Source organism: Homarus americanus, unplaced genomic scaffold, assembly GCF_018991925.1.
Source record: "Homarus americanus isolate GMGI-L3 unplaced genomic scaffold, GMGI_Hamer_2.0 scaffold30858, whole genome shotgun sequence".
Lineage (NCBI taxonomy): Eukaryota > Metazoa > Arthropoda > Malacostraca > Decapoda > Nephropidae > Homarus > Homarus americanus.
Genome location: NW_024737697.1, coordinates 3,001,914 through 3,019,326, shown reverse-complemented (window position 1 = coordinate 3,019,326; position 17,413 = coordinate 3,001,914). Strand labels below are relative to the sequence as shown.

General features: G+C 41.9%; 1 protein-coding gene across 7 annotated transcripts; it reads right to left on the bottom strand.

Annotated features, from left to right (window-relative positions):
* Positions 1 to 1,235: 1,235 nt before the first annotated feature.
* LOC121873548 (mitochondrial enolase superfamily member 1-like) lies at positions 1,236 to 16,908 on the bottom strand. 7 transcript variants are annotated; one of them, XM_042377184.1, is made up of 12 exons: positions 14,316 to 14,396; positions 13,609 to 13,803; positions 8,490 to 8,797; positions 7,810 to 7,912; positions 5,391 to 5,506; positions 4,673 to 4,827; positions 4,084 to 4,202; positions 3,714 to 3,871; positions 3,437 to 3,571; positions 2,653 to 2,824; positions 2,155 to 2,336; positions 1,236 to 1,439 (listed from the first exon to the last, which is right to left on the bottom strand). In XM_042377184.1, the coding sequence occupies exons 3-12, from the start codon at positions 8,586 to 8,588 to the stop codon at positions 1,272 to 1,274; spliced, it is 1,407 nt and encodes a 468-aa protein (XP_042233118.1). In that variant the 5' UTR covers positions 8,589 to 8,797; positions 13,609 to 13,803; positions 14,316 to 14,396; the 3' UTR covers positions 1,236 to 1,271. The 7 variants fall into 7 exon arrangements, with proteins under 7 accessions (XP_042233118.1, XP_042233117.1, XP_042233116.1 ...); XM_042377183.1 differs by lacking the exons at positions 13,609 to 13,803; positions 14,316 to 14,396 and adding an exon at positions 16,823 to 16,908; XM_042377182.1 differs by lacking the exon at positions 13,609 to 13,803 and having other exon boundaries at positions 14,316 to 14,433.
* Positions 16,909 to 17,413: the final 505 nt, after the last annotated feature.

Here is a 17,413-nt window from a genome sequence, read left to right as displayed (position 1 = left end):
GTAGGATAACAGTATTACCGGTAGGATAACAGTAATACAGGTAGGATAACAGTATTACAGGTAGGATAACAGTAATACAGGTAGGATAACAGTATTACAGGTAGGATAACAGTAATACAGGTAGGATAACAGTAATACAGGTAGGATAACAGTAATACAGGTATGATAACAGTAATACAGGTAGGATAACAGTAATACAGGTATGATAACAGTATTACAGGTATGATAACAGTAATACAGGTAGGATAACAGTAATACAGGTAGGATAACAGTATTACAGGTAGGATAACAGTATTACAGGTAGGATAACAGTACAGGTATGATAACAGTATTACAGGTATGATAACAGTATTACAGGTAGGATAACAGTAATACAGGTAGGGGATAACAGTATTACAGGTAGGATAACAGTAATATGCAGGTAGGATAACAGTAATACAGGTGGATGATAACAGTATTACAGGTAGGATAACAGTAATACAGGTAGGATAACAGTAATATAGGTATGATAACAGTGTTACAGGTATGATAACAGTATTACAGGTAGGATAACAGTAATACAGGTATGATAACAGTAATACAGGTAGGATAACAGTAATACAGGTAGGATAACAGTAATACAGGTAGGATAACAGTATTACAGGTACGATAACAGTAATACAGGTAGGATAACAGTATTACAGGTATGATAACAGTAATACAGGTAGGATAACAGTATTACAGGTAGGATAACAGTAATACAGGTATGATAACAGTATTACAGGTAGGATAACAGTAATACAGGTATGATAACAGTATTACAGGTACGATAACAGTAATACAGGTATGATAACAGTAATACAGGTAGGATAACAGTATTACAGGTAGGATAACAGTATTACAGGTAGGATAACAGTAATTACAGGTGGAGTGTGGGATAAAAAAGTACTGTATATGGAAGATTAATTGAGCACTATGGTTAGGTTAGGTTAGATTAGGTTAGGTTAGGTTAGGTTAGGTTAGGTTAGGTTAGGTTAGGTTAGGTTAGGTTAGGTTAGGTTAGATTAGGTTAGGTTAGGTTAGGTTAGGTTAGGTTAGGTTAGGTTAGGTTAGGTTAGGTTAGGTTAGGTTAGATTAGGTTAGGTTAGGTTATTCCCCCCAACCCCTCCCCCCCCCTTAAAAAAACTCTTCCTATGTTTCATCTTCCTCTCGTGTGTTGATTACTGGATGCAGATGTACTTAATGTGTCCTTAAAATATCTAGTAGTGGTGGTTGATGTCCCATTGATAGGTCTAGCGATGAATAATGTCCCCCTTGACGCGATGTTCTACCCATGGGGGAGGACCTTTGCGGGGGTCCTTGTATCGCCCCTCGTCAAACAGGGCGTTCCACTTGGCGCCGTAAGGGAACTCGTAGTCCAGTAAGCTCTTCTCCCACATCTCTACGCTGTACCCGGGGACCTGCAGCAGCACCGAGGGAGATAAATTAATGAGAAATATGAAAGAGAGAGAGATAGAGACATACAGACAGAGAGAGAAACAGACAGAGAAGAGACAGAGGCAGATAGACAGAGACAGAGAGTGACAGACATATTATATCTTGACAGAGAATTAAAAATCTCTCTTCTTCTGCTTCTGTCTCTAAGAACGGGTTTAAATCACAGTAAATAATGGATGGTAAGACTGCCAGCTATGAGAGCTTAGGATATATTAAAAAAATAAGTAAAATGTTGAACACGACGAATGGAGGCTAAATAGTGGCAATACTCTCACCTTGGAGGCTAAATAATGGCAGTACTCTCACCTTGGGGGCTAAATAATGACAATACTCTCACCTTGGAGGCTAAATAGTGGCAATACTCTCACCTTGGAGGCTAAATAATGGCAGTACTCTCACCTTGGGGGCTAAATAATGACAATACTCTCACCTTGGAGGCTAAATAGTGGCAATACTCTCACCTTGGAGGCTAAATAATGGCAGTACTCTCACCTTGGGGGCTAAATAATGACAATACTCTCACCTTGGGGGCTAAATAGTGGCAATACTCTCACTTTGGGGGCTAAATAATGGCAATACTCTCACCTTGGGGGTTAAATAGTGGCAATACTCTCACCTTGGGGGCTAAATAATGGCAATACTCTCACCTTGGGGGCTAAATAATGGCAATACTCTCACCTTGGGGGCTAAATAGTGACAATGGTTGATCTTCCTGGGGGTCTTAAAGTGCTCGATAAGATGGTCAACATACTCGATGATGCGGTCTTTTGTTGTACCCGAGACGCTAATGTAGTCCCATATCTGAAGGTGTTGAACCATCTCACACAGACCCACACCACCAGCATGAGGACACACAGGTACTGAGAACGAAGGGAGATTGGTTTCGTACAATATGTCTTTATCATCATCAATGTCATCATTATTATCATCATCATCATTATTAATATCATCATCATCATCATCATTATCTTTGTCATTATCATCATCTCAACACTCCCATTCACTCTCTTTCTCTCTTTAATCCTTCCCTTTTACATTATTTTACTCTCCTCTACCTTCTGTCTCTCTCTTTCTCTCTCTCTCTAATTCACTCTGATGTCTCCTCCCTCCTTCCCTCCCCACATCTTTATCATCCCCTCTTATTCCACCCTCTATTTTATCCATTTCCTTCCTCACCGTTGAACTTCTTAGCCATGAGATAGATAGCCAAGACCTCGTTAACGCCTCCCACCCTACAGGCGTCGATCTGGCAGTAGTTCAGTGCTCCTGCTTGTAACATCTGCTTGAAGATCACTCTGTTCTGACACATCTCCCCGCTAGCCACACCGATCCCCAGGGGTTTCAGGGCCTAAGAGGAGGAAATGATAGGAGATTAGTATGACATATTTCAGGACCTAATAAGAGTTTCAGGTATATCAGGGCCTAAGAGTCAGTTTAAGATATTTATGGTCCTTTGGGGGAGGGTTCCATATATATCAGGGTTTTGAAGGAAGCAAAGGAAGATTATTTGTTGAGATTTTTCAGGGTCCTTAAAGAGCTTGAGGTATTTCAGGACTTAAGGGGTATATCACACACATTTCAGGGTCACATTACAGCTGAATGCCTGACCTTAAATTTAACATAATAAACATGACCTCTGACTTTATATGACCTCTCTTAGACCTTAAATTTAATGTAATTAACATGGCTGATTTGGCCTGACTCTCTTAGAATTTTAATGTAACATAATTAACATGGATGACTTGACCTGACCTCTTAAAACTTAAATTTAACATAATTAACATGGCTAACTTGACCTGACCTCTCTTAAACCTTAAATTTAACATAATTAACATGGCTTACCTGACATGACCTCTCTTAGAACTTAACATATTTAACATGAACTCTACTTTGACGTGACCTCTAATATGAAATATGAATACCTGAACTTTAAATCCAGTAAAACAACCTTTGACCTCACCTCGGCGATCTTAGCATGACCCAAGACATCATCAGGGCTCGTGGGCTCCTCAATCCAGAGAGGTTTGTAAGGCGCCAGTTCCTTCATCCAGCTAATGGCCTGGTCAACATCCCATTTCTGATTAGCATCCACCATCTATAGGAATGAAAAGTTAGTGGAATTGTTCACCATTGTAATCTAATCTAATCTAACGATGCATGTTTTATTACAAGTGAATTTTAACCTAACTTAAGCTAATCTTATCTAGTGTGACCTAACCTAACCTAACCTCACTTACCAAGGTCATATCCTGTCCTATAATGTCCCTGACGATCTTACACCTCCTCTTGTCATCCTCTATGTCCTGTCCCACCTTGATCTTGAAGTGCCTCCACCCCTGAGCCATGAACTGCTTCAGTAACCTCTCTATCTTCTCCTGTGAGTAACCCAACCAGCCTGTGGAGAGTGACAGTGTTAGGCTAGGTTAGGTTAGGTTAGGTTAGATATACACACATATAGATCGGTCTACATACATAGTTATGCACATAAAGATACATAGATATACACATAAGATACATAGATATACACATAAGATACATAGATATACAGATACATAGATAATTACAGATATACACATGATGATCAGTGAGTACAGCACAGTACAGTACCTGCAGCAGTAGTGTAAGCAGGGTAGCCTCTTGTTAACATCCTCTCCTCCCTGGCCTCCCTTCCGTGTTGCATCTCCTTCAGCATAGTCACTGCCTCTTCCTTCGTCAGTACATCACCTCTGCCAAACACACACACACACACACATTACACTCTAAAAACCTGACTGATTATTGCTTTTTTTTTAGCAATTCACAGACAAACATGATTGATTTATATACACCCAGTGCTGTAAGTATTAATCATATGGGCATAATAATTTCACACTCTATACGATTCAATTCTCTCATATGGGCAACAAATTCTTCATAACTATATTCTTTTTTACCATACAATTATTTAACTTTTCCAAGAGGTAACTAAATGATACAGGTGTGTGATGTTTATATACAGTACTTAATGTTTTCAGTGTGCAAATAACTAAGTGAAGGGCAATGACTTTTAGCTAACGTAAGTGGTTAATATTTTTAGCTAACCAAACCGAATCACCCCCCCACCCCCCGGCCACGAAAGTTAGAGAATTTAATCAGCAGATGAAATAAACTAACGAGACTTATCGTTGACATAAAAACACCTACACAGTTTACTCACATATATCTGAAATCGATAGTTGACACGAGTTTCTCTGGTTCCATGTCCACTAGTAGCTTCCAGAGAGGCTTGTGTTCTGTACGTGCCCACAGGTCCCACAGGGCATTTACGATGGCCGCCACAGCTAGATGGATGACCCCCTTCTCTGGCCCGACCTTCAACAGTGATATAAAACAAAATTAAATACAGTTCACATAATTGAGAATGTGAGGAATATATCTTTTTTTTTAATTCATTTTTGCTGTTTTGTTTATCATTCGTTTTGCATTATTCTTGTTGTTGCTGCTGTTGTTGTTGTTGTTGTTGTTGTTGGTGGTGGTGATTGTGGTGGTGGTGGTGGTGATTGTGGTGGTGGTGGTGGCGTTATAAAGTCTCATTGTGCCTCAACAACTAAGATCTTCTAAAGAGTATTATAAGTCTGTAAATATTATACATTAGTCCTCAATAATTATAAATTAAGTTACATTCACCGGATCACCTGAAGATAAACTCCCACCCCAGCTTATTTTACTTAACCTAACTTAATCTATCCTAACCTAACTAAACTTAGCCTATTCTAACGTAACCTAACCTTAACTAACTTAACGTAACCGCAGGTATAGAAATGGGGCGTTTAATCACCAGGTAAATTAACAAGCAGAGGGGAAGGTATTCTTCAGGTGATCCGATACATCTCTCAGGTCATAAAGTAAAGACTACCCAACACTCACTCACTCACCCATCTGAGCTGAGACTCTGAGGTGAGGGCCCGCCAGGTACCAGCAAAATCCTCGTAGATATCCTTTAGGTCCTTCCCCACCACCAAGTGGGATAAGGACTTGACCGCCTCCACCACTGTCAACAAAAGGGTCATTAGTCAAGGCTATTGTTGATGGCGCTTTTTTTAGTGATTCTTAATTGGGCTTTTTTTTATTTTAATGTAGGCTTTTGGGGTTTGTGTTGAGGGCTGTTTTATGTTTGGGTTGAGGGCTGTTTTATATTTAAGTTGAGGGCTGTTTTATATTGGTGTTGAGGGCTGTTTTATGTTAGTGTTAAGGGCTGTTTTATGTTTGTGTTGAGGGCTGTTTTATGCTTGTATTGAGGGCCGTTTTATGTTAGTATTAAGGGCTGTTTTTTGCTTGTGTTGAGGGCTGTTTTATGTTAGTATTGAGGGCTGTTTTAACGTTAGTGTTGAGGGCTATTTTATGTTAGTGTTCAGGGCTGTTTTATGCTTGTATTGAGGGCTGTTTTATGTTAGTGTTGAGGGCTGTTTTATGCTTGTATCGAGAACTGTTTTTGTAGTTTTATCATCGTATAGTAATAACAAAGAACGAAAAAAATCCCTAAACTTAAGGGGAAACTATACAAATTTTAACGTTTTCTTTGATCAGTGAGGTGAGGTGAGATGAGATGCCGCATTGTTATTTACAGTTTTATTTAGCAAGACACTTCACTATGGATTGAATATATTTAAAGCAGGATGTTTTGTACTCCTGGAGGTTATATGATGCAAGAACAGCAATGTGTGTGGCAGGGATTTACACTTTGTTCGTCTTGAGTATAAATGAGTTTCGGTCAGGGGTGGTTGTGTGTGGTGTTATGATGATCAATGGTGTGTGTGTGTGTGTGTGTGTGTGTTAGAGAGAGAGAAGCTGTGAGAGACAAGACAGGTGTATTAGACAGGTGTGTCGTCTACTAAGTATCACCTGGTGGCTATTAATTAGGATTCTTGAGGCACTACATTCCTTACCACTAAACTTTTTCATTCAATCGTAATAATAATAATAATAATAATAATAATAATAATAATAATAATAATAATAATAATAATAATATGCGTGCATGATATTTTACCCAACAAAATTACACCTCAAAACAAAATCACCTCAGCCAATAGACGTCAACATTAACCCAATCGTCAAGCAGGGGTGACTTAGGTAACACTGACCTACACTGTTCACGCTCAGTATTGGCCAATAGTTATCAAGGTATTATGGTTTCTCTAAGAGGCTCAAGGTTTTTATTTGTTCATGTTGCAAGATCCAGCAACAAGGTCTGTATTGACAAAGGTTCTTCAATAACACAAAAAAAGTATTCATATATAACGTTACAATTTTCAGAGACTCTCCCTTAACTAGATCAAGTTCAGTTAACACCAGACAAAGTTAACATAAGTTCAGTTAACACCAGACAAAGTTAACATAAGTTCAGTTAACACCAGACAAAGTTAACGTGGAAATTTTTAAACATTCTATACAGTAATTTTGTCTCCTAACTGCAGATATTAAATGAACGTGTCTAGTTAAGGTATAGTCTCTGTGTTATGTGTGTGTGTGTGTGTGTGTGTGTGTGTGTGTGTGTGTGTGTGTGTGTGTGTGATGGCTGGAATACATAACACTCGTCGTGGTTCAGTGTTTCATAACCTCACAACAATTGGGGGTAAGATCGATGGGAAAATGAGCAACTGTTCACATACAGTGAGACCTGAGAACATCTGCCTCGTCCAGCCCCCAGAGAGGCCTGAGAACACCTGCCTCGTCCAGCCCCCCAGAGAGGCCTGAGAACACCTGCCTCGTCCAGCCCCCCAGAGAGGCCTGAGAACACCTGCCTCGTCCAGCCCCCAGAGAGGCTTTAGGAGACATGGGAACAAGATTACGACACCAATACACCCCTTCAGGAACAAGAAGAAATACAACTTTAATATTATTTATTTTGCTGAAGGTTATATATATTAAGATTGTTATTGTGGAGGGGAGAGTTACGACGCACTTGGTTGCAACACTTGACTGAAGGTACTAGGCTTCTTGACCTTCAGCGTGTAAAAACAACTCATTTTGTCATTATTTAAAGCGGTTTTGTTTTTTTGTTTTTTTGGCTAGTGACTGCTCTCTCTCTCTCTCTCTCTCTCTCTCTCTCTCTCTCTCTCTCTCTCTCTCTCTCTCGTCACAAGCTCATATCATTCTTTCCTCGTTTAACGTTTAGACCTTTGATTTCAGATTAATATTCTTACCAACCTGTTTCGAAGAAGAATACATTGATAATAATAACAATAACTACATTCGTAATATAAACAATAATAACAACAATCTCCATATCAACACACAGAACAAAATCAAGTTGATCCTAAGTTCCGTCAATGAATTACCCAGATAACTCACCCAACTCATTGCCTCGGCCGATGGTGAAGGAGATGCCATGTCCCTTGAAGTCTGTATCCGTGTACAGGATCACGTAGGTGCAGGAGTAGTCAGGATCAGGGTGCTGCGGACAGTCACAAGGGGGATCAGATGCTACACATATTTATAAGTACGACTATAAATTCAGATATATGTTTACTTATAGATATTCAGATACCTTATATTTAGTATAAGACTTAGTGTATAAAGATTCTGATACCTTATGTACAATTTACGAATATAGACTTAAATATTGTATAATTTATTGTTCATGAATATAAGGACACGTATAGCTGGAGATGAACAAGACAGGTGACTTAAAAGGAAGAATAATTGGAGGTTTTTAAGACGTTGGAAAGAAGGAGGAAGAGATGGAGGAAGAGGAGGAGGAGGGAGAAGATGGCGGGACCCTTAAGAAATATTCATATAAACAAACAAACAGGAGGAGGATAAGTTAAAGAAAGAGGAAGAGTATGAGAAGGAGGAAGAAGGGGATGATGGAGAAGATAAGGAAGTTAGAAGATGAGGAAGGGGAGAAAGAAAAAATGAATGGAGAAAAAGGATAAGAAAGAAGAAGTACTGTATTCAGAAAAGTAACTCGGAGGACAGAAACGATATAACTTTTTCCCCCTTACAGACAGACAACCACTCGGTGTACTTACAATAGCATCCGAACCGTCAGACTCGAGGGAGGTGGGGAAGCGGATGTCCCTCACTGACAGACCTCTAATGCGAGTGGCGGTGTAGATGTTATGAGTCATCCTGTGTTGGGTCAGAGGTCACTTGAGGTTATTCTAGGTCACCTTAAACCATATACTGTAGGGTTAATCCTCTGATACGTAGGATGTCCTCCAGGTCACATTTGGTTCTTGTAGGAGGTGTAGGATGACCCACCAGGTCACGTGTGGGTCCTTGCCTAGTGCAGTAAGGACCGGTTCGACTCGTCGCCAATTTGGATAGGAACAGTGACCTGGGAACAATGACCCTGTGAGACACCTCTTAATATTACTCTAAAAATAACACCAACAATAATAGTAATAATAATAATAATAATAATAATAATAATAATAATAATAATAATAATAATAATAATAATAATAATAATAATAATTTTAATAAACAAAAGCAGTGAAGACATTGTAAATTAGGTAATCAGCATTGAGTTAAACCCTCTAAAAATAATTCACGTTTATACAGTAAATTGTCATAATGGTTCATCATCCATCAGCAGAGAACAGAGAAAATCTTGTAGCATCACCATCAAGCTAAAATGATCATAGTTTAACGAGTTGTGTAAGATGTAACGAGAGAGTGAGGGCAACATAAGGTGTGTGTGTGTGGGTGTGTGTACTACCAGGCCAGCTAGGAACACCGGGCGACGACCCGCACGTCTTGGATACGACCTTCACACGACCTGCTTTAGTTGATCAGTGTCCATGCAGCCTTTTGCAGCAGTAAACATGTAGTAGTAGTTATTTTTTTATGTAGTAGTAGTAGTAGTAGTAGTAGTGGTAGACATTAAAACTACTGAAAGAGAAACATCCCCCTGCAAACGAAGACGAAGGCATCAGGTTCGAGGGTGTCTATATCCCACCAAACGCTGTCCTGTTCGAGAAAATAACAGGAGAGATAGTGTGGAAAAAGGCACTGAAGACTCGGGGAGGAGCCGGCCCTTCAGGTCTGGATGCAAACGGTTGGAGAGTCATCCTCAGCACAAACAAGTTTGGCCCTGTAGCAAGCGATCTCTGCACTGCCATTGCCGCCCTTGCAAGAAAGCTTGCATCCTCTTGCTGCCATCACCTCCAGGCCCTGACGGCCTGCCGCCTTATTCCTCTGGAAAAGAAACCAGGATGTAGACCTATAGGGGTGGGGGAAGTGCTGAGGCGGATCATCGGCAAATGCATAATGGAGGTGGTAAAGGATGATGTCAGAGCAGCAGCAGGGAACCTACAAGTGTGATTGTGAGGCCGTTCTCCTGGTGGATGCTTCAAACGCATTCAACATACTTAACCGCAAGGCTGCACTGCACAACATCAAGATCAAGTGTCCAAGCTTTGCAATGTATGTTGAAAATTCGTATAGGAATCCATCAAACCTCTACATAGTAAACAACAAGGCTCTAAGAGGTGCTCCAACAAGAAATAAAATTTGAAACAACTGGGGTCAAACAAGTGGCATATGCTGATGACCTTACAGGAGCAGGAAAAGTGGAGGGCATCAAAAAGTGGTGGGACCTGGTAACATCGCGAGGTCCAGAAATAGGGTACCACCCAAACGCCAGCAAGTCCTTCCTCATCGTGAAGCCAGAACATTATGAACGGGCAATGGAGGTTTTTGGCGGAAGTGAGGTCAAAATAACTAAGGACGGCCAAAGACATCTAGGCGCAGTAATTGACACTACGGACTTCAAGACCGAGTACGTAGCGGGAAAGGTGAATGAGTGGGTTAGTGAAATCCAAGCTCTGTCCGAGATTGCTAACACAGAGCCACATGCGGCCTTTGCTACATTCACCCATGGAGTCAAGCATCGTTGGAACTACCTGATGCGTACTATCCCTGATATCGGACCCCTCCTCCACCCTCTGGAAGAAGTTGTCAGTGTCAATTTCATTCCTAAATTAGTGAAACACCCTGACTTAACCCAGCAGAAAGTGCACTTCTTGCACTTCCATCAAGACTGGGAAGGATGGGACTAACTAATCCAGAGGAGATTGCTGCCACTGAACATCAAAATTCACTTAAGCTCACGGCAGCCCTCACGGACCACATAATAGCCCAAAATGCAACAGGGGAAGTGGATACCAGTGAAGTAAATAAGATTCGTAGGTCCATTACGACAGATCGACAGCACTGCCAAAATGATAAGTTGCAGCAACTGTTGCTGCAGGTACCAGAAAATTTGAAAAAAAAGTAGCTATAGCGCAGGAGGTGGGCGCCTCGAACTGGTTAACTACGTTACCGATAAGGGCAAATGGTTTCAGTCTTAATAAACAAGAATTTACAGATGCCATTGCTCTAAGGTACGGTCGGCCAGTAGAAGGTTTGCCCTCCCAATGCGTGTGTGGCTCTTCCTATGACGGCGATCACGCCATGGTGTGCAAGAAAGGGGGCTTCATATGCATGAGGCATGATGAGGTAAGGGACCTCACAGCAAATATGTTGAAGGAAATCTGCCGGGATGTCATGGTAGAACCGACCCTCCTTCCATTGGATGGTGAGATCTTCCAACACAGGACTTCAAACACATCTAACGAAGCCCGTGTGGACGTCAGTGCTCGAGGATTCTGGACGCGGGGACAGCGAGCTTTCTTCGACATCAGGATTTTTGATCCCATGGCCGCATGTCACCGTAACCTAGCTCTCGATGCTGCACATAGGAGGAACGAGAACGACAAGAGAAGGGCATATGGGGAGAGAATTCAAAACGTTGATCAAGGCAGCTTCACTCCTCTAGTGTTCACAACCTCTGGTGGGATGGGACCAAGTGCAAGATGTTTCTACGCCAGACTCGCTGAGGTGATCTCCGAACAGAAGCAGCAGCCCAGAATTTATGTAACAGCCTGGATGAGATGTCGACTGTCTTTCTCTCTCCTTCGGTCGGCTTTGCTCTGCCTCAGGGGAACGAGAGCTTCTGCCCCAACTCTGACAACTGCTGCAGATATTGACTATGAGGCTACTGTCACTGAATGCCGCATAGATCTGCGGCTCAACTAAGTTAACACAGATAGGATAGCTACTTATGTATTAGGATATTTAATATTAAGGTAATTAAATGGTGGCTAAGGTGTGGCTATTGGGGGAGGCTGGAGGCCACGTTTAAAAAAAAAGTAGTAGTAGTAGTAGTAGAAATATAACTACCGAAAGTGTTTTTAACAATTATTGTTTTTTTAACATGAACGAATAAATTTCTATGATGTTTATGTGTATTGCATAATAACGTTTCGTTTACTTCCAATGAAAAAGTTAAGCTCTCGGAAGATATGTCGTGATAAAGTTGTATACGTCCAGCTTATGACAAATCATAAACAAATAAAATCCGGTAATTTCCTGATTAACACTCAACTCCCTTTGAAGCTTAAAATTTTCATTTTCCGAAGGTGTTTAGTGTGATTCATTTGATTCTAACATCCATTTAACATCCATTTCTGTCGAAAATCACTCGTTTCTGAGTTATGACCCCTTAACCTAACCTAACCTAATCGAGAATTAACCATTGTTCTGCCTACCGTTTACCCTGATGAAGGCCCGGGCTGAGGTTGAGGATCGTGTCCGTCTTCAGAGGCAAGGAAGGTTGCTGTTTTACTCGGTCGCCTTCCAAAATAATTGCCTTGAAAAAAATTCAATATTTCGATAATTAAGAACTTTATCATGCGTTGGGCACTTAGGAGGAGGCCTGGACAAAACACAGTGCTCGCGAAGAAAGTCTAAAGCCCTGTTGTTATTCTCATTGAACTTGGAAATGGCAACAAAATAGTTCCAGTCGCAGCGTGCACACACACAGACATGGCTGGCCAGGGACTGAGTCTGACTTTTCAAAATCAAATCTGCCGGGCTGTCACCTCAAGGAAGAAGATGGTTGGCTGATTTTTAATAATGTTAATTCATTGGCTGCAGCTCTCCCACAATGCTTCTGCTAGTGCACGCGCTCTGGCCACTCACGCTTTGTAACCAACCAAAGTAATTACTTTAAAAAAAAAAACAATAATTTCCGACGGATTTTTATGGAAGAAAATTTGCTTGCAGTAGAATTGTATAAGGTAAGTGGTAGGGCCAATTGTATTATTGTGCGTGAGTTGAGTGTTAATACAGAAAAATACCTAAAATCCTACCACTTTTACGTAAACAAGAAATAGTTTACCCTTGGTTCCCATTATTGTGGCCACGTCATAGAAAACGTAGATGCACAACATGAGCGGAAACTCTGTTTTCCACGGCCTTGACATATAATTATTAATGCGACGCAATTCCTTGGTAGAATTATTACATTATCGGCTCATTCTCATCACTCAGATTCACATTAGCTGCTAAGAAGAATTTTCTCTTCCGTAACTGGGATTATTTAAGAGCATGAAGAATCGATACAACCCCAGGAGAAGTTTAACACCATCTTACCTGCCATATTTATATTGTTGCTTAAATGAACGTGTTAAATATATTCTTAGGTCTCCAATCACCGGAGAAAGTACAAGGTACGAATGTTTGAGAGTCTGGACTGTGGAGTATACCTGGAGTTGTTTCAGGTAGCTCTTGTCTACCCAGAGGCAGCTCCTTAACTTACTCAGCTTCCCTTATCAGCCAGGGTGTTAGGTGTCAAAAAGTTGCCCGTTAATTCACCCCTAATTGAAGATCTGGGAACGTATCTAACTGGACTATTTAAATTAAATCATAAAGACGAATTCTCAAAGTTAATTTATATTCCGTCTACTATACACTAAGACTTTACCTTAACCTTGAAGTATTGATGCAAGTCAGAGGGAGGAGGGACTTTCTTTTCATGCGATTTTTTTTTCAGTCGAACCGAGATTTTTGCCACAGACCTTTGATTATGTTGTTTACCGCATTACACACTAACAACCACATCCTTCGATTACACCCCAAGCCACATCACCCCACCAGCGACACCCACAACATCCACGCCTTCGAATACACCCCCACCCACATTACCCCGATCACAGACACGTGATATAACCGACCGCCCTAGCAACTAAAAGGCCGATCAGTGGCGAAGAGACCAAAATAAAGACATCCTCGTGCCCACACTATAAACACTTTCTACCTTACCTGACGAAGGAAGAAACAGACAAAACACACCAGCAAAATAATCCCTCAGTGTGGAGTAGCGTCCATAGAGCTGGTGACGCATGTGAATATCAGTTTCTCACAAGTGTAACTCTTCCTAACACGTAATTCAGTTATGATATGAAGATCATTTATTTCTCTCACTGTTATTCGCACTCGTCTGGATCATTACGTTTCCTGTTTCTCAAAATAATATAAATGATTTGTAATGTCATAATAATGTTCGTCACAAGTTTTTTTTTTACAAGTTTTTTTAACCAGATACAAGTACAACACCAGCAGCCCCTAACCGACCCCACCTCACTACAGCACCAAGACTGGCACACGCACACACACATTCTAAACACCACCACTGTAATTATGTATTCGTTTCACACATAAAACATTGATGAACTTGCCATTATTTATCAGTTCAAACAGGTTTAGGAGAATTAAACTTGGTGTGATCACTGTTCTCGCCTCACTACCTTGTTAATTCGAGTCTTGCAGGCCACGATAATATACTGTCACATGACCACAATTATAATATGTGGATCTGACCCCAATTCACAACGTGCTCTGTTGCTGCTGCGGTGCTTCGCTTTACTCCCGATAAGAAGACGTGTCACCCAACAGCTATACTGTCCTCCCCGCCTTGCTTGTAACTACGATAATTTATCACTAATATCACAGTCCCTCCTCTTCCTTACAACGTCTCTATTGTTGGTTTCCTCACAGCCCCGACCGACCTAAGTCCCTGTCTTGCAAGGCGAGTTACTTTCACTCTCACAGTCCCTCATTTACTTGTGTCAGGCATAAGCGCAGGCGCCACCCTCAGTTGCAACACTCCGCCAACCATTGTTGAGTGAGTTGCCACGGGACTCATAATTTTTATTATCCAGACATTATGATTCACTTGTTCATTCGGAAAATTATATCCCGTTTAGCATAACAAATAGTTTAAACAAATTTGTCTTGCAATAATGAAGTTAACAAATTGGTGTGATAGGTGAATATTCTGTATCTCTTCTGCTGAAACACACACACACACACACACACACACACACACACACACACGCTGACATGCGAAGCCTTATGTTGACAATTTGTGATTACTTGAACATTCAGAGCAGATTAATTCTCTCTGTATCTTCTTAAAACAGGACTGACATACGGTCTCTGTTATCACACTGTGTCAGGAGGATACTGAACCAAACCCAAACATAAACATGAGAAGTATGTAGACATTTATGAAGGTTAATAAGACGTATAATAAAAGGAGGAGTTGGTAACGTCTCGTGCGCACACTAGGAAAGTCTGGCGGGGTTATATAAACTGTATATTTAGCCAGAGGAATACAGATACAAAGAGAACAATAACAGCAATATTATCACAGTTGACACAAATGAGTTCGTCAGTAAGTTTCCAGATGCATTATTGATAGATAGGAATTTATTCAGTAAAATCATTAGGCAATTTCACATCAGATCATCATGTTAAGATTAGACACCCAGCTTATTACACCCTAACGCTAATCTAACCTATCTTAATCTAACCTAACCTAACTTTCCTTAACCTATAAACTTACCTAATCTAACCTAAGCCCCCAGTTAGAGTTAGGGTGTTTAATCATCAGGTGAAATAAGCTGGGGGAGCTAGTCTTCATAATTCTCTTCCTCGGTGTCATTGAGAGTCATTTTCCCACAAATAATTGAGTTTACCAAACGTTCCTTAGCTTTCAAGGCAAAAGTGGCGCTCTAGATGGTACGAAGAGAGAGAGATAGATGTGTTAAACAGGAGACAAATAATTACAAACATATAATTATTCAACAGTTGTCACCGTATTAAAAAAATGCATGAGTTTGGGATGTTGTTGGTGGACGGTGACGAGTGGAAACAGGAAAAATAAAAGGGTACAGGAGAGTTATGGGTCCAGAACTAGCTAAGACCGACAGTATCAGTTGAAGATTGTTGAGATAAAAGAGAGTCAAGGTTAACAAAGGGGGAAAGTGATATGATAAGAAGAGAGACTAGGGTGAAAAACGACTAAAGTTAGAGATAAGAGTGAGAGATAACATTAGAGATGCCAGATTAGAACTCCTCACCAAGCAAAGGAGGCAGTATGATTGGCACCGAACCCGACTACCTTCACGTACCCAACTGTAAAGGCAGGTATGGTGAGGTGGGGGTTTAATAAGCGCGAACCAGCGACCCTAATGTTAAGAGACGAATGCCTTATCCAGTCGGCCACCACGACCATACCATTGGGGTAGAAAGCATTGAGAGAAAAGAAAGTAAAGGCTCAGGGCAGAAAGTCTCTCACTTCCACCGAACTAAAATAAGTGGCGGAAGAAAGTGAAGACGAAACTGTATTGACTTGATGTAAAGTTCTATAGGGAGGTTGTCAAGGAGGGTCAGGGAGGTGTCGAGGGCTGTCAGGGAGGTATCAAGGGCTGTCAGGGAGGTGTCAAGGAGGGTCAGGGAGGTGTCGAGGAGGGAGGTATCAAGGGCTGTCAGGAAGGTGTCAAGGGCTGTCAGGGAGGTGTCAAGGGCTGTCAGGGAGGTGTCAAGAGGAGGTGTCGAGGGCTGTTAGGGAGGTATCAAGGGCTGTCAGGGAGGTGTCAAGGGCTGTCAGGGGAGGTGTCAAGGGCTGTCAGGAAGGTGTCAAGGGCTGTCAGGAGGTGTCAAGGGCTGTCAGGGAGGTGTCGAGGGCTGTTAGGGAGGTGGGCTGTCAGGGAGGTGTCAAGGGCTGTCAGGAGGTGTCAAGGGCTGTCAGGAAGGTGTCAAGGGCTGTCAGGGAGGTGTCAAGGGCTGTCAGGAGGTGTCAAGGACTGTCGAGGAGGTGTCAAGGGCTGCCAGGGAGGTATCAAGGGCTGTCAGGGAGGTGTCAAGGGCTGTCAGGGAGGTGTCAAGGGCTGTCAGGGAGGTGTCAAGGGCTGCCAGGGCGGGCTCAAGGGCTGTAGAGGAACTTTCATCGAGCGGATACAAGAGGCGGGGCAACACCTGGTGGCCTCCGTGTCCTCCCAGAGCCAAGGACAAGAACGTCTACCTGACCGTGTTGTAGCTGTACTAGTGAGGTGCACGGGGGAGCTCACCTGGTGTACGGGGGAGCTCACCTGGCGTACGGGGGAGCTCACCTGGTGTACTGGGCTAGATGGTGCACAGAGGAGCTCACCTGGTGTACGGGGGAGCTCACCTGGTGTACTGGGGAGCTCACCTGGTGTACGGGGCTAGACGGTGCACAGAGGAGTTCACCTGGTGCACAGAGGAGTTCACCTGGTGCTCGGGGCTAGACGGTGCACAGAGGAGTTCACCTGGTGCACGGGGCTAGACGGTGCACAAGGTAACACTGAGACAGCCACCACAAGCCATGGGGTGGGGTCCATCATCAGCCTTCGGGGTCTGATAAGAGAGCTAAATATATATATTACCTTATCAGCCTAACCTTGCCACGGAGATATGTAGGATGATGTGTGGATAGTGTGCGTGGATAGAACTTGTGGATAATTGTGAGGATATTTCGTGTGGATAGTGTGTCTGGATAGCGTGTGGATAGCTCTTGTGGATAATTGTGTGGATACTTTGTGTAGATAGTGTGTGTGTGTAGTTATTATGTGTTGATAGTATACGTGGATAGTGTGTGGATACTCTGTGTAGATATTGTGTGGATATTATATGTGGATAGTGTTTGTGGATAATGTGTGTAAATATTATGTGTGGATAGAACATGTGAGTAACTATGTGAAAAGTATATGTGGATAGTATTTGTTGTTGAGAGTGTGTGTGTGTGTGTGTGTGTGTGTGTGTG